The following is a 17,758-nucleotide window of genomic DNA, read 5'->3' as shown; positions in this document are numbered from 1 at the left end:
TGATGACTTGAGGCTAAATGTCAGGTTTGGCGCAAATTCTTTATGCCCACCACAGAAACCATACAATTTTGAATTAGAGTGACTGTCGTTTTTTTTAGCAGCTTGCTCCTGTATAAAGTAGAAATACTTTTTGAGAGTGATTGCTGGTATTTTAATCCCCAGTTTCTTCTAATCGTGGCAAAGAATTCCAGTTATGCGTCTTTCCCTTCCCTTTGTTCCGCTGGGACATTGTTCAGTAGTAGGATCTTTATGATGGGCAAAAGATGGAGAGAAAATGTGTTTTATTTTCTGAGGGGATTTCTTTGCTTGACACCAGCTCACTGAGGCTAAGAGCTGCATGATTTGGCTCTCGGGACCTCAGAGAAAACCCAGTGATGTTACTTGTTCTGTTTTCTCTATCCACTTCTTTATCAAATTACTTGGTAACTTTGAGAGAGGCTTTGTACCAAATCTCAAAATGTATTTTTCTTATAAAGTTATTTTCTTTTTCTTTTATTTTTTATTGATTTCAGAGAGGAAGGGATTGGGAGAGAGAGATAGAAACATCAAGGATGAGAGAGATTCATTGATTGGCTGCCTCCTGCATGTCCCTCACTGGGAATGGAGCCCGCAACCTGGGCATGTGGCCTGACCAGGAATGGAACCATGACCTCCTGGTTCATAGTTCAAGACTCAACCACTGAGCCATGCCAGCCAGACTAAAGTTATTTCCTTTATTAAGAGGAAGAGAGAGAAATCCACCAAGCAATTTAGCTCAAAACTGAAATTATAGATTCAGAGATTTTTCTTAATCAAAGGCTGACTTATGCCTTGGCATAATGACAGTAAATTAGAAGGATCCCAATTCACTGGGTGGTTTCACTTATCAGCACCTGAAAAGATACTGTTTTATTTGTAACACCCTGTTCAGTTTTCCATGTAAGAATTAAAGTTCTTCCTTTCTCTTGTGTTTGGCATTACCTTTTCCTCAAAACCATAAATTGGGGAACATAACACTCTTACTTTCCTCTGAGAATTTAATTTCTAATATCATTCTTCTCCTGAAAAAAGCTATTCCCTATTTTTATCTGCTGACTTTTTCTCCCTGGTGTTGACAAAGCTCTCCATCAAACCGAGTCCACAGGCCACTCGGTGAACTGGAGTACAAACGTGAAGTGAGCCCTAACACACTCGGCCATTGAGGCGGTCTTCTTAAAATGCTGGGCCTCAGCAGCACATCCGGGCAGAGCCCTGCCAGGGAAAGCAGGTCCTGCTGCCAAGAAAAGCAAAGAGAGACCACAAATTGCTACCAAACCACTGCAAAATGTTCTCATCTCTCCAGCAGCTCTGAAAAGATAAACGTCCCCAAGCCCTGGAGATCCAAAGCCTTTCACTCAAAATGTTCACAGGATACTGAAGGAGAGAAAATAAGGCAGGAGTGAAGATGCATGTGGCTCACTTCTTTGCGTCTTACATTGGCTGTCAGCTCTCCTCTTTTAATTCATCTTCACTTCAGATAATTCTTGGTTAGAACTCCATGCCCTTGTGTGAGTGCAATGAGGTCCAAGGTCTTCATTCATATCCAGGTTAGAAATCAAAAAAAGACCCAAAGTCATAGCCAAAGGCTGTACCTGATGTGTTGATGACCTCACTGATAATTCCTAGTGCAAATGTAGGAATTCCTGGGCTCTGATATGTACAGTATGGTCCTGGCTGTGCCCTCTCACCTTGTTCTCCCAGCTTCTCAAGTCGCCATGCACCATGGGAGTCCCTTTCCAGCCTCACATCACACCACTCTCCTCCTCACACTGTCTCTCCTGGTTTCTTTCCCTCCTGGTTCCTCACATATGCAGGAGCCCCCATTCTCAACATCTTGCACATAATCTTCTCTCTGTCTGAAATGACTACTCTCCTTCTAGTAGTCAACTCCTTCTTAACTTGGCCATCACTTCCTCAGGGATGCTAACCTTTTACCTCATCCCTTCCAGATTAAATCCATTACCCATGCTGTACAGTCTCACAGCGTGCTGTAATTTCCTTACCAGTGCTTATAAGATTTCTAATTATGTACATATTTCTGGGATTATGAGACTATGGACAAGCACCAAGCCTATTTTGTCCACCTTTAATCTTTCAGTCCTTGGCACACAGTAAGCACTCTATACATTTTTGCTGATGAATAAATGACAGACAAGTAGAAAATCAATGAAATCGCAATTCTTGATTGAATTCACGACGGAATAGATTTTTTAAACTAATATTCTGATATAGAAGGTAAATATAGAATTCCCATTACATTTTGAGTAGGTGGCACATTTGACAGTGTGAAAAAAATTTTTTTTTAGTCTTTAATTTTTTTAAAATCTGATTTTAAAAATTGATTTCAGAGAAGAAGGGAGAGGGAGAAAGAGCTAGAAACATTAATGGTGACAGAGAGTCATTGATCGGCTGCCTTCTGCATGCCCCCTACTGGGGATTGAGCCTGCAACCGGGCATGTGCTGTGACCTCCTGGTTCATGGGTTGATGCTCAACCATTGAGCCATACAGCCAGGTGACAGCATGAGAATTCTTAAGTCCCAAAGAACTGTAAAGATTCATAGTCAAACCCCATACCTACAAATCCAGAAAGAAGAGAAGGAAAGGGTAAGATGACTACAAATTTTGTACTCATTTAGCTGAGCCTGGTCCCTTTTAGTTAAGTCCAGCCAGTACACAACCCCCAACATACATGCGTGCATGCAGACACACACACACACACACACACACACACACACACACACACACACGGGAAATGTAGAAAAAAATCACCCTGGCACTTTGTCTCAGAAATTTATTATGCTAACTCCCACTTACACAATCCCATTTCTCCTTGTTCTCAGCCTTATTGGTTCTTCCATGGACCCATTTCTTTCTGCCCATATTATCAACCCCACTCCATGAAATTCCAAACTTATTTCTGCATGCTTGGAACTCAACTCAACAGCATTCTAAAACTTCTCTTCCTTTCTCTCCTCCCTCCCCACTCCTAAGGTTTCACATCACTGGTTTCTCAATCTCCAATCTCCTTGTCCTGAAGAATAACAAACCACCACCGTAATTGTGGCCAATATGTATAGAGTGCAGTGGGTCAGACACTGTTCTACATACTTAACTCATATCCTCAGGTCATATCACTCCTGTTTAAAGATGAGGCAGCTACAGGAGAAAGATTGAATGTCATGCTCAAGGTCACAGCGTATAAGTGACAGAGCTGAGATTTGAGCTCAGGCTGGGTTTTCCAACCACTGCCTTTGTCTAGCACTGCCAACCTGATGGGCTTTTCTAGAATTCCAATTCTATTCTTTCACTCTTCTGGAGACATCAAAATGAGCTTGATGTTTGCATTAAGAAGCCAAATTATTAATCCTAGCATTTGAGATCCACCACCAATTGACCACACCTTGACTGGCCCTGTCTTAATTGGCCAACTTCACCTGTCATTATAATAATGGCTTCATCTTGGGAAATAACTGGCCCTTCTCCAAGCCATCCCCCTCCAGGCTTAATCTTATGTACTTTCCAATGTCTTTCTGTACTTAACAATACCCTACTTCCTTCCCATCCACCACTCCAAAGACTCAACTGAATTTCTAACTACCCTGTGAATGACAAGTTAACTGAAAACGCTGGCCTACTTGGACTGTCCCTTCCTCTCAATTCCTGTTGGGAGTTTATGTAAGCGAATACAGGGTGAGTTGACTATTCAGTTATTCTTGAAAGTCTACTTAATGTGTAATCCTGGCCACTCTAAGGAAAGTAAGAGTGTACCATGTAATAAACAATATTCATTTACGTAAAATCTACGTGATTGAGGCAATACTTATACACACATACACACACCTTTTTTTTTTTCAATGTCTTCCAGCCAAAGACCACCAGATCCTGCTTCGGAGGGGATCAGAGTCATTGATTTCTGAGATGACTTGAATGTGAACCAAATCTGAGTGGTGAGTCAAAGATGGAAAATGACACTAAATAGTAAAGAGGATGTCAAGAAAGCAGGGGACGTGTGATCCAGGGGAGGGGTCAGGGCAGGGTTGGAGAACAGAGAGTACAAACTTGGTACCCATGTGAGATGTGCCCACAGATGCAGATGTGGTGGTGTGATGGCACTGTGCCCAGATGGACAGACTTGCCCCTGCCAGGTAATCTAGGCACCAACTATATGCCATGTATTATGTTCAGTGCTTTATACAATATCTCACTAAATCATCACAGCTACCACACAAGACAGATCTTATCATGCCCATCTAACAGATGGTGAAAGTGAGCTAGAGGTTAGCCTGCTTGCCCAAGATCACCTAGAAAAGAAGCTGAAAGACAGGAATTTGAATTTAGATCTCTTTGATCAGACTTCCATTGCACCTCTCAAGATCCAAGCTTCCTAGGTTTAAAAAAAGCAAAACGAAAAAAAATTTGAGCAACCTGATAAAAGTATTTGTAGAAGCTAATGCTCCAGCCTCAGTTAAGGCCTAAGATGACTGCACCCTTATGTCAACCTCAGCTCCCCAATTCCTAACCCACTGAAATAGAGAGGGACTAAACATTTCTTGTTTTAGCCCACTAAGCATTGGATGTTTGTTACTCAGAAATTGATAATACACTTCTGTTAGATTAAGGTAGTGATTTTCGATCCGTATGCTGCAAGAATTTTTAAATCATGCAATATGTACCTGACTATTTAGTCAGGGGCACTGACCTCTTTCCCTTAGATCGTCAGAAAAGAAAGAAAAGAAAGGAAAGAAAGAAAGAAAGAAAGAAAGAAAGAAAGAAAGAAAGAAAGAAAGAAAGAAAGAAAGAAAGAAAGAAAGAAAGGAAGAAAGGAAGGAAGGAAAGAGAGAAAGAGAGAAAGAGAGAAAGAGAGAAAGAGAGAAAGAGAGAAAGAGAGAAAGAGAAAGAGAGAGGGAGAGGGAGAGGGAGAGGGAGAGGGAGAGGGAGAGGGAGAGGGAGAGGGAGAGGGAGAGGGAGAGGGAGGGAGGGAGGAAGGAAGGGAGGGAGAAAACAACAGCCAATACAATAGCCATCCTGTGTGAATGAATTACAATTATACATATTTTTTGTCAGATCAGCAAAAAGTATAAAATATTTTTAGTGTGCCACAGAATTTTAGTAATTAGTTTATGTGTGCCATGAGATGGAAAAGGTTGAGAATTGTTGGGTTAAGCCATAAGGATGTGTGTGTGGGGGGCGGCGGGGGGAGAGAGGGGGAGTAAAAGGAGTAGAATGTGACTTACAGAAAGCCTGACAAAAAGAGAAAAGTACCAGAAATTCTCCTCTGGCTCAGGGAATTATATAAAGACACAGATTTGGAGACAAATGTGTCCTGACCTCCAGTCTTGGGACTAAAGTTTTTGAGGTCACAGTTCTCTGATACGTCGAGGAGGAATCAAGCTCCTGTTTGGTCTATGGGAGGTGAATGTCCCCCCGGGTACCCTGTACTGACCGTGGGTTCTGAGCACTCAGGAGGTATAGAAAAAAACGCTGAGAAGTTCCCAGAGACCCCCGAGGGAGGAAGAAGAGGTCAAGGAGAGTCTGGCTGGGTAGCTGCCAGAGAAGGTCATCAGTGTGGCCATGAGGCTGAGTGACCAAACCAGGGTCAAAGAGACATCACTCCCACATGTCAGGAGAACCAGTGCCAGCCAGAGCTGAGGAGGAGCCAAGTCAGCAGGCTGGGCCTCAGGGAAGCAGAGAAAACACAGCACACGTTACAGTGGTTACAGACCCCCGCGCCCAATGTCAGTGTCAGCAAAATGCTCAGGAATGGGGAAGACTCATCACACACACCCAGGAAACAGCAGGAACTCATCCCTGTTCATCCCAGTGCTTAAGTCATGGAAGCCTCCATTCACCGTCTTGGAGAGGAAGACATTGGTGAGGAGAGCAGGACAGAAAGAGAATGTTACTGAAGAGATCATTCAGGGGTTGGATTGGGTTGAGTTCATTTGTTATCTCTACTCTCCAGTGGGAGCTGGGTGAGGGGCTTGAAAGGAAAATCACAGAAATTATAGAAAACAATGAGGCTACAGTCTCTTGGCAAATCTCCATCTAGTGGAGTAAATAGGTGATTCCAGTTCAGATTCTATGAAACTCTGTCATAAAGATTTGTGGAGGTTCAAGGCGGGGTTTTGTGCTAGAGCTAGAACATGAGAACCAGAAGAAACACTAGAAATCACCCAATTCCTGGTATTTTCCTCTGTGCCTTATTTGATGGTACCCATGTCTCTCCTCGTCCCATCCATGACCCAGCAAACTCCAAGGGCTGGAATTCAAAAGATGGCCTCAGCTGTGCCATATGCATTTTGGGGACTTATACCTTTAGGATCTATTTTAAAGGGCTGTCACCCAGCCACTGGCCTCCACACATGTAGCTCAGAATAGTAGCATGCAGAAATCAGGTGTAACACACTTGTCCTGTAGGTCAGAAGCCAACCCTTATTTTATTCAAATGTGTACAGGAGATGGGGAAGGAGCAGGACCACACGGTACTATGGCAGTGTGCACAAAAGCCAATGTCAACATCTCATCCAGGCTCCGCTGTCCTGGACTGTCCCGTAGGCGGCTCCTTGGAACTTGGTCTGGATGGATGGAGCCTTGGAAGAGACCTCATGAAACTCAGGCCTCCCAGTCAACCCTTCTCCACCAGGGCTGACCATGACATTTGCACCATGAAAGGGCAGGTGGGGAAGGCCACCAGGTCATTTGAATGGGGACGTTTTCTTTGCTGTTCACATAGTCTTTTTTGAAGCAACCCAGCTCTTGCAAGCAGGCGTCTTCCAAATGGTCAGAGCAGCTAGGGAGGCAGGGGCCTACCACAAGTGAGCTCTCCTCACCCTCCATAAGCTCTGTGCTTGAAATCAGAAGCCCTGGCTTGGCCAAATTCAAGGGCAGAATCCCACCTCAGGTCCACACTGCCTTGTGCAACACGCGCACGCATGCACGGGGGCACAGACATGTTCTCAGTGGGCCTGAGCTCACTTCATGTTTCTCTCGATCCAGTCCTTAAAAGGCAGCACCTTGGTGAAGGCTGTGTAGAGGCTGTGGCTGCATGTTTTGTCGTAGCTCCAGCTGACCAGCCCCACCAGATGCCAGCGCGGCTCAGGGGACGCCTGTCCCGGGAAAGACACAGCCGCGATGCCCCCCGTCTCTGCCGTGCAGATGTCGGAAGGGGCGGCGGGGTCCCGGCTGGCACAGAACATGTTGTCCGTGACGCTCACTGGGATGCCATGTTCTTCATGCTGCTCCTCACACATCAGTGAGTCCACCGCCCTGAATACCCCCGAGCGCAGCATGTCGTTCTTGAAGCCGGGGCTCCTCACGTCTGTCAGGACGTTCCAGCCAGCCACGGTGATGTGGGCCTCCTGGAAGGCGGTGCTGAGGTCCCTGGTGGCCGCGAGGCAGATGGGCTGGACGCGGGTGCTGATGCGAGCCTTGTCCAGGAGCTTCAGGACGGCGATGTCAGAGTCCAGCAGGATGGGGTCGTAGTTGGGGTGCAGAATGATTGCAGAAATCTACACATGCAAGGAATGGACAGCAATAGTGAGCCACCCACTCTTCAGTGAACAAGAGCAGGAAAGCCTGGGGGCTGAATTATCGGGAATAAATGTCTAAGAGACAGCTTCAATTATTTGGAGATACTTTGCCCAAAGGATCATAGAAAGCAACTGCTCTGTTTCCAGGGTTTCAAACTGAAATGCATACTGGGGCCTGGTAGGTATTTTAAATAAGTGGAGTGGAGAGGCGAGGCTGCGGAGAATGAGAGCACACAGTCCATCTAGAGTGGGCAATTGCCACCTGGCTCCGGCTGACCACTGCCATGCAGTAATGGGGCCAGCATTCTAACTTTGCCAGAGACTAGACTCCAGATCTTTATCTGAAACCTGATTTTTAAATGTTGGCAAACAACTGATTTAAAAATGATGTTAGCACAATCGAAACACAAACCCCTACAGGCTACCAGCTGGCAATCCCTGGTCCACTGTAAACATTTCATTTATCTTCAACCCAATAAAACAGAATGTTCCACAGACTTTTCCACAAGTCTTCCCTGATTGTCCCAACCCTTGCTGATCACTCTTTGATGGGGGCCTCTAGGAGCTTACATCTGTGATACCTTGTGCCATTTTATGTTTGTTTTCTATTATTTTACCTACGTTTGGGTTCATTTCCTCAGGGCTTCTTTTGAATTGAACTAATCATGATATACCAGTCTGTCTCTGCCACTACTAGTCTGTGGACTCTTCAGGGAAAAAGCCATGGATGGATGGATGGATGGATGGATGGATGGATGGATGGATGGATAGATTAATAGATGAACAGATTGATGGATGGGTGGGTGGATGGATGGATGGATGGATGGATGGATGGATGGATGGATAGATTAATAGATGAACAGATTGATGGATGGATGGATGGATGGATGGATGGATGGATGACTGGATGAACAAATGGATAGATGGATGGATGGATGGACGGATAGGTGGGTAGGTAGCTAAAAGAGATGGAGGGAAGGAGGCAGGCAGGGAAACAGAGAAGAAGATTATAAGTTGATTTGGAATATCCTGGATAAAACCTCTCTGTCCTCAAAGCCTACCCAGTACAGTGCCCTAAACATAATAACAGGTGGTTGACTTTTGATGACCACAATGAAAGATATTGTTACTATCTTATTTTTAAAACAATTAAATGGAAAAAAGACTCTGTAATCTTTCTAGATGCTCCCTCTCTATAGTTGTCAATATAAAATACTGGGTACCTGCTACATGCCAGACTCTCTGCTGGGTGCTAACATGCTGAGGTGAAGGACTGATACCTTCACTGTTCTCCTAAAGCTGGGAGTTTGCTGAGCCAGAGGTCCAGGGTCCACGTTGTAACCCTCTCTTACCCGCAAGCTCTGGATGGTCTTTTCATCTCGGTCATCATCCCGGTAGAACTTCCCCAGCACAACTTTGAGGTCTGCTGTCTTGACCATGGTGACCTTCGCCAGGTCAGTTACGCAGTGGGCAGCCACTACCACGGTCCGCTCATTCACCAGGGCACCGCTGCAGACCAGGAACCACTCATCCTTGTGCAGGCTGCCGCCATGCACCCCGCTGACCCTCCGGTAGATGGCCGCCTGCCAGGGCCAGCGCAGCCCCTGGGTCTTCGGAGCAGTGATGTTCTCCGTTTTCCCACAGACTACAGAGAAAGCATGGGCTCAGTAAGATCAGCTCAGAAGAGAAATGTGTCAACACAACCAACAGAGCACAAAACCATCGGCGTCATGACCGCTAAGCATCTAACTTGTGGTTTTTCCCCACTTTATTAAATATTAATCAATCACCTTGCCATGGTTGGCTATAAAGTCTAGGGTAAAGATTGGAGACTTCCAATCCCAGGCACTTACTGGGCAAGTTGCCTAATCTCAAAAGCCCCAGTCTTTTGCTTTCAAAATGGATAGAGTAATAGCAATCACCTCACAGGGTGAGATGATGTATAAAACCATTTAGACTTGAAATATTATGACTATCATTATAAAGGTGACCATCATGGACTAAGCCAATGTGCTTTCCTTTGACAAAGAGGATGGGGAAGGCAGCTTAGGATGTGCAAGACCCTATTTCAAACACTTCTACAAATTATCTCAGTAAACATTATAACCTTATGAGTAATTAATACGTCATTATCTATATACATAAAAGCCTAATGACTGAACGGTGGAACGACCAGAACAACTGGTCAACCAGTCACTATGACGCACACTGACCACCAGGGGGCAGATGCTCAATGCAGAAGCTGCCCCCTGGTGGTCAGTGCGCTCCCACAATGGTAGCGCCACTCGGCTGACCGGGATGAGTGGCTGCTCCTGCAGTGGGATGAGCAGCGCTCCCACAGCAGTCCGATCCCCGCAGGCCACATCCCCACCAGTGCACGAATCTGTGCACCAGGCCTCTAGTCTAATTAATAATAATAAACTAATTAATACCATTGGTTAATGAGGATAACAACTGGGGCTTTGACAGGGTAACAACCAAGATGACATAACTAGAAGCTATCTGAGACCTTTAACCCCTTCTCCACTTGGTTTTTAATGACTGCTCTCTCTCTTTTCTCCAAGTAAATATAATAGAATTAGCCACAAGAAAGTATGCCCCATCCCCCCAAAATTATCTAAGATTTAATGAGTTAATTTCTCCTGGGTAATAACTTTAAGCCACAGGAAGGAAACTCTGTGGAATTTCAGACATCACCAAGCTAGGGAAAGTATTAGAGTACCATTCCTTTGGGCAAGGAACTTTCCCCCCGCCCAAAAAAAGGGTTAATGACTTTTCATAGGTCACCGTGGAGGATGTAAGCTGCCCAAGCCTAAGGATGAACCTTGACTCACTAGGGATGCAGGACGGGGCACGCCCACTCCACTTTCCGGTTCTCAGACAGGTCCTCCGGCTGCTGCCCAGGCGGCGGTAGAAAGGTGAGATGCACTCATACTGGAGCTGGGTGTGTAGATGTTGGTACCCAGTGGGCAGGTCTCCGAAGGGAAGGGCTGGCTTCTTGGTAGGGATGCCCTGCAGTTTCTGCTTGCTGAATGTTGACGAGTACAGCTGGTGTAATGGGGTCTCCCTGCATCGGGGCACATGGATCCAGAGAGGGAGAGCAAAGTGAGACGGCCATTGTGGCCTTTTTAGTTCCATGCCAATCCCCATGTAGATATTTGGTTACATTCAAAGTAAGCAATGGATTCTGTCTCTCTCTCCTTCCTTTATCTCCTCTTTTCTTTCATTCTCTCTCTTTCTCCTTTTCTCTTCCTGCCTCTCCTCCCCCCACTCCCACACACACATGCACACACTTCCCTTCTCCCACTGAGCAAATTATCTTGCACATTTCAACCTTCATTTTATTCTCCATTTCCATTTCTGGCATGTCTCCAGCTGTCTAGGATTTTAACCAAAGAAGATAATATCTGACATAATTGCTGCTATCCAAAGGAACACTAACATGCACACACAAAAAAAATTAAATTAAACAGGAAAGGAAGTTAATTTGAATGGGAGAAATCCAGACGTATTTTTTTTTCCTCTAACCGTTATCATAATGGGGCAATATCAGAAATTGGCTTGAACTAAACTGAGTTGCTAGAGTAGCTTGATTTAGCAATTAGTAGATGTAATTAGTGCACCTCGGAGAATAAAGCTTTCTCTCAGGGCACATTGATTGGGAAAAATATGGAGTGTTGTGTGTAAATGTCAAAAGGTTTTTTAAATGAGCCCCAAAGTTGAAGCCCCTGGAGACCACTTGGGGATTCTTGGGGGAGATGTAAGCACTAGTACAGCTTGTGTTCGTTTTATATCGGTGCATAATGACTGTTAACTGGAAAGTTAGAATTCCTTTAGGAATCAATGTGCTCATCCCGGCTTATTGAATGGAGGGAGGAAGTCCAGAAAGGTAAGTGGGAGTGCCTGAGGGCACACAGGAAGCTAAGCCGGTACCCAAGGCAGCACTTAGCAGTCATGATTCCCACCCTGCTGTCTCTACTGCACCAATTTCATAGCATCTAAAGCGATCTAATTCATATGTCTCTACAGGGCTTTGCTCAGAGCAGATATTCAAGGCCCATGGATTTCATCAGAGAGACCCTCAGCTCATGTTCAGAACCAGGTCTGCAGCTCAGGGAGCCTCTGGAGCAAACAAACTCACCTCTTGGGTCATCTGTTGAAGGTCTACACTGCCTTCGGGGGTTCCTGGGTAAGCCTGGCTGCTGGAGATTGGCATATCCCCGCTCCAGCAGCCTGTCTTCCAGAAAGATCCTTAAAACCAAGTTTTAGGCTTGTTTTCTTATCTACATGGGACACCTGGCACCCGGGCACCTAACCTCCCATTACAAGTGCTTTTAAAATGCAAAGCTGGAGTTCTTTTTGGAACAGCTTGGGCCTCCTCTGTGAGATGTCTCCTTGGGAAGGACAGGTGGGTCAGGCTTATCCCACTGGCTGAGGGTCCAGCCCAGGTGACTCACAAAGATCAGAAAAGGGGGTGGAATCTGGATTCCACTGCCACTGCTCCTATAGAAAGGCCCTGCCTGAAAAGGGAAAGACAGACATGGAGTGAGACAGCAGCAGAAAGAGGGAGAGACTGATGAATTCCTGTTGTAAGAACATTTCAGGTCACTTAGTTGGGGTTGGGGTCAATTCTAGTCCCTTATTGTTACTATTTCCAAAAAAATTATTACTGACAGGTGTGCATAAGGCTAAAGTGTTTTGCTAGGGCCTTTACATAGACTTAAAGTTTCGTGCCTACGGGAGCAGACCCTGAAGACTTCAGACCCTGAAAACCCTGGATTTGCATGTTGGCTTTGCCATTTCTTCTACCAATGTGACCTTGAGCAAGTTCCTTAATTTCTCTGAGCCTCAGTTTACCCGTCTGTAATAAAAATGGTAATAAAATACATAATAAAATGATAATAAGACCTACTTCGGAGATTGTAGTGAGGATTAAATGAGCTAAAAGATATAAAGCATTCGCCAAAACTGGTTTGGCTCAGTGGATAGAGCGTCGGCCTGCAGACTGAAGGGTCCCGGGTTCGATTCTGGTCAAGGGCATGTACCTTGGTTGCGGGCACATCCCCAGTGGGAGGTGTGCAGGAGGCAGCTGATCGATGTTTCTCTCCCATCGATGTTTCTAGCTCTCTATCCCTCTCCCTTCCTCTCTGTAAAATATCAATAAAATATATTTTAAAAAAAAAAAAGATATAAAGCATTCGGAAGAGCAACGGGCATACCGCCAATACCCAATCAAAGTTAGTGTCACATTTAATCCTCACAAGAGACTGATGTTATTATGATTTTACTTCTTTTTCAAAAGAGGACATGAAAGGCTCAGCAAGATTAGGAACTTGCTAAGGATACCTCGTTCTAAAGAGAGACAGACCAGGTCTTGAACCCTTGTCTGCCCATCCAATTCAGTCATTCAATAGATGTTTATCAGGGGCCTTCTCTGTGGCAGGCACTATTCTAGGTACTGGGACTTCAGCATGAACAAACAGGTAATGTTCGTGCACATGTAACTTTTACATATTTTGGTAGGGTCGGGGGTGGGGCGGGGAGCAGATGGAAATAGAACAAGTAAACCAAAAAACTGTATGGATGACACCAGGCTGAGATGGGTACTAAGATGAAAAGTGAAGCACAGTAGCCCAGCCGGCATGGCTCAGTGATTGAGCGTCGACCTTTGAACCAGGAGGTCACAGTTCAATTCCCAGTCAGGGCACATGCCCAAGTTGTGGGCTCGATCCCAGTGTGAGGCTTGCAGGAGGCAGCCGATCAATGATTCTCTCTCATCATTAATGTTTCTATCTCTCCCTCGCCATTCCTCTCTGAAACCAATTAAAAAATATATTTTTTAAAAAGTGAAGCATAGCAAAGGCCAGAGAGCACGAGGTAAAGAAGCCAGCTCAGGGTCAAGGTGGAGGAGAGGGGTTGCTAGTTTGTAAAGGACAGTCAGGGAAGGTCTCTTTGCGAGGTAAAAGCTGACCAGAGAACTAGAGGAAGCCAGGCGTTAAGCCTCATTGAAATCCAGTGCAAGCAGGTTCCTGACAGAAATGCAAAAGCTCTGAAGCAGATCTGTGCTTGGAGGGCTATGGCAAAAGCAAGGGGGCCGTGTGGCTGGAGAGGAAAGAGTGAGGCGAGGATGCTGGGAGATGAGATGAGTATTTCCTACAAAGGAAAGGAGTAGAAATGGGTCTGTTCTCTCCCCACTGGGTGGTCCCCCTCTGTTCTTCCAGGAGTAAGGCAGGGTGGGTGTGCTCGAGGGCTCACAGCCCTCCTTGGGGCAGGCATTCATCTCTAGTTCCTGGGCTCCACCAGCCTGCCTCACCTCGTTGGTTACTACCAAGAACATCTTCCTGAGCCACAGCTGGCTGCATCTGGCAGGAATGCCATCTCCCTAGGAGCTGCCATAATAAATACATAGACATTTCAGGAAGAGTAAAGTATTGAAATCCAGTTCATCAAAGATCATCTTCAAGTCTCGCTTCCCGGCAGCCACCTACTTTCCCACGATCCAGCGAAATCTGTACATCTTCCAACAATTGCTACCTCTTGGCTAAAGGCAGCTGGCTAACAAGCCACCATCCAACAAGCCCTATTCTCTCATGCCAATCAGCACTGAGTGTCCCTAAGAAACCCGAGCTGCCTGGCCAAACACAAGTGGGAAAAGGGGCGGGGAGGGAACCTTCATTCGCCTTTACCTTCAGAGGAGAGCTCACCTGGACTGAACCTGCATTGGAAGAACTCTCCGTCTCACCAGGTCTGAGATCTTTGGTTCTCGGCAGGCTAGGAATAAAAGAGACAGCGCTGGATATTCTTGTTCCATTTTAACTGCTCACATCATTCAGTGCAGACTCAGACCTGACCACCTTTTCTGGACAACGCACATTCCGCAGGCTCTCGGAGGTGGGACATGCGCAAGCTTGGACAGCTTAGCAGAGACACAATTGACATCCCCTTTGAAGAGCCCAGGTGTACACTTGGGAAGAGCGCTCCACCTGTGTGGCTTGGAACAATGGCGGCTAATAGACTAGGATTATCTGGACACATAAATAGTATTTGCAAACTGGGTCAAAATGGCGTAAAAGTCAAAGCGGAGATTCTGAAAGCTAGCCCAACATAGGGAATGTCAAGGTTCTCATGTAAAAGCAGACAGCAGTGTCGACCAGTAAGTCTTGGGTAACTGACTCCTCCACGTCACTTCCCTGCAAAGAAGGCTCCTAACAACCCTTTGAGGGCGAGTCAAAGCCCAGTTTAATTTTCAAGTCTTTTCTTCTTCACCAGTCAAAAGAAATCCTCCCCATGTCACTTTCTCCATCAAGCAGCCAATATTCATCTCATTAGCAACCTAGGGAACTTGGGTTGTATTAACTTGTAAGAGAAGAGTGGACAAAAATCTCCACGGGCATATGGGACACCCTTTCCATGCTTAATGAAATCAAGAATCGGGGAGTCTGTGCTGGTGGGGATGAAAGTCGCTTCTGGCTCAAGTCTAAAGGGATTTATTCCTTTCATAAACCATCCTCTTTCATTCCTTTTTCCCATGATTGGGGTTGTTGACAAATACCCAGAAGGGAAAGTGGAGGATTGAGGCAATTATCTGGATAATCTAGGCCAAGGACATATCCCCACTGCCAAGGGGTAGGGCCAAACTTCTCTATACAACATTCCTTTTTTTTTTTTTCTGGTCCCCAACCACCTTTTTCATTTATCTCCCAGATTGCCAGATTGCTTCACTTTGAGTTGACATGATTCTTTCACTCCAGCCTATCCTCCCTTTTCTTCTCTTTTGTTTTCCAACCAGATTATCGTCCCAGCTCTTCACCTCTACAAATCCTCCCCAGCCACCCAGACTGGCTCCAAGTCTCCTCACTGCATGCAATTGTCCCTGCTCCAGGCAATGGGGTCGTTCCCTTCTCTAAACGTGCACTGCCCATCTATTCTTGGAACTCTGCCTTGGATGGTCAAGGGTTTTCTGCCTTTTAAAGATGTTTGTAAACATTTTAACATCTCATACCTCCCTCCACCTAGGCTGGCAGGAATGGTGTGTCCATTTTGTTGTTTCATTTCCTGCACGAACTTAATGTTACATAGAGAGGAGATGATACATGTAGCTATAAAAATGCATATTGATTGCTTCAATCCAGTCCTTGGGTTTGCATATTGAAACTCAGCCCTGTCTTCTTTCCTAAACTGCTCTGATAACCACATACTGTTCTCGATCACATCAAGATGTTGTGATTGGGGTGAGCATGTATTAGTCATATCTTCACCTTTTTGGTGGTCCAAAACAGAAGCAAATGTTGTTAGGGATGACCTCCAACCTAAGATTAATAAATATCTGGTTCCAGTGAGAACTTAGGGAGAAAGGAATTTTCCCAGCAGCTCAAAAGCATGCATGGGAGCTACCGAAGTTCAGCAACTCCACCTCTATTTCTGTAGCCTTCAGAAATACATGCAAGGTACCTTTTATGCAGATGGGCTGCTTCCCTGACCACTCTCCACTCTGCTGGCAAGTTCTGTTCTCATTGCCACTAAGCACATATGAGCTGTTACAGAAGAAGGAGAAGACGGTGCCAACTTTTGCATGGCGCCCACTGATGAGCCCAGGGCCTCCTGTTATTTTCTTGTATCCATTGACTGGACCCCCAGGGTCTGAGCAGTTTCTTTCTTCAATGACTAAAGCGAGAATAAAAGAAAAGGAGAGCTGTTAAAAGTCTGAAGCATTCCATTTTGGGATCGAATCTTTTCATGTTTCACTGAATGAAAAAGGCAGTGACACGGAGCCTGCTAACAATGGCACTCAACGGAATTACCGAGAGAAAATGCACAAGAGAAAATGCATGTATTAGTCATATCTTCACTTTTTTAAACAACTTATTTTTAAATAAAAAAGTATTTCATTCTCTATGTAAAGAAATTTGACGCCACGACGGGCTCTCATATGATCATGTTCATTTCTTTCTCCAAGTGTGGGAGCTGGGCAGGCCTGGACAAAAATAACCACGTCACCTAGATTTTATGATCTGTATGGAAGGGTTATTGTTTTTCAGTGTTGTTATATTATCTCCTTTGTTCCCTAAAACTTGGGTGATTAAACTAGATTATTTCATATTTGTGTTGTACCCAGAAAGTAGAACCGATCAGAAACAAGAGTGCATATATGATAAAACACAGGAAAATAAAGAGTGCATATATGAACTGAACTTAGATTTTAGATTTCATCGTCAGGAACATGAGTGTGTTGAACGTTATAGTTAAAAGTACTAGAGCACAATGTAAATTCAGGGATACAACAAGTTCCTTTGATATCCAAATATAACTTTGCATCTAAACCAGTGGTTCTCAACCTTTCTAATGCCGCGACCCTTTAATACAGTTCCTCATGTTGTGGTGAGCCCCAACCATAAAATTATTTTCGTTGCTACTTCATAACTGTAATTTTGCTACTGTTAATGAATCGTAATGTAAAATCTGTGTTTTCCGATGGTCTTAGGCGACGCTGCTAGCGGTTCTCAACCTGTGGGTCGCGATCCACAGGTTGAGAACCACTGCTGTAGAGCCAAAGACCATCAGAAAACACATATTTTACATTACGATTCATAACAGTAGCAACATTACAGTTATGAAGTAGCAACGAAAATAATTTTATGGTTGGGGGTCACCACAACATGAGGAACTGTATTAAAGGGTCGCGGCATTAGAAAGGTTGAGAACCACTGATCTAAACACTTACCAACATTCATTACAAAGCTATTTCTATTCTCTAATTCAGTTGGACAGCTAGTTAAAGTAGAAAAAGAATCACCAGCTATTCTGAGCACTGAACGGGATATTAGATACATCCTGGAAGTATTCTATCAGATAGATCACATATTCTTCTCAAGTGGATTGTGACACAATGCTGAATAATACTTGCCTAAGGACACAAAGCAAGTCCCCCGAAGAATCCAACCTTTAGTTACCGAGTTTTGGTACCAATTACTCTATTAGCCTCCCTAGTCTCTTTTTTTCCATCCCCCTTTTTTTTTTATTGTTGACAGTATTACAGATGGCCACCAATTTCACACACACACTCACTTAGCCCCATTCTCCCAAGTCCCTGGCCCACCTGAGGCTTTCACCATACTATTGTCTGTGTCCACTGGTCATGCCTACATGTATGTAAGTTCTTTGGTTAATCTCTTTCCGTTGCCCCACCCCCTGAGATATGTCAACCTGTTCC

The 17,758-nt window shown here is 45.0% G+C and overlaps 1 protein-coding gene across 3 annotated transcripts in view; it reads right to left on the bottom strand.

Moving 5' to 3' along the window:
- Positions 1-6,429: 6,429 nt before the first annotated feature.
- Positions 6,430-17,758, bottom strand: part of PAMR1 (peptidase domain containing associated with muscle regeneration 1) — a 146,808-nt gene continuing 135,479 nt past the window's right edge. For all 3 annotated transcript variants that reach the window (XM_080642009.1, XM_080642010.1, XM_080642011.1), the window contains 5 exons: positions 16,000-16,212; positions 14,253-14,319; positions 10,383-10,615; positions 8,901-9,193; positions 6,430-7,527 (listed from right to left, as the gene is read on the bottom strand). In XM_080642009.1, the coding sequence (XP_080498135.1) occupies positions 6,991-7,527; positions 8,901-9,193; positions 10,383-10,615; positions 14,253-14,319; positions 16,000-16,212 (1,343 nt within the window). In that variant the 3' untranslated portion in view covers positions 6,430-6,990. The remainder of the gene's footprint in view (positions 7,528-8,900; positions 9,194-10,382; positions 10,616-14,252; positions 14,320-15,999; positions 16,213-17,758) is intronic.

This window comes from Plecotus auritus (genome assembly GCF_963455305.1).
Source record: "Plecotus auritus genome assembly, chromosome: 9".
Lineage (NCBI taxonomy): Eukaryota > Metazoa > Chordata > Mammalia > Chiroptera > Vespertilionidae > Plecotus > Plecotus auritus.
The sequence above is the reverse complement of the archived record's forward strand: the minus strand, read 5'-3'. Positions and strand labels throughout refer to the sequence as shown.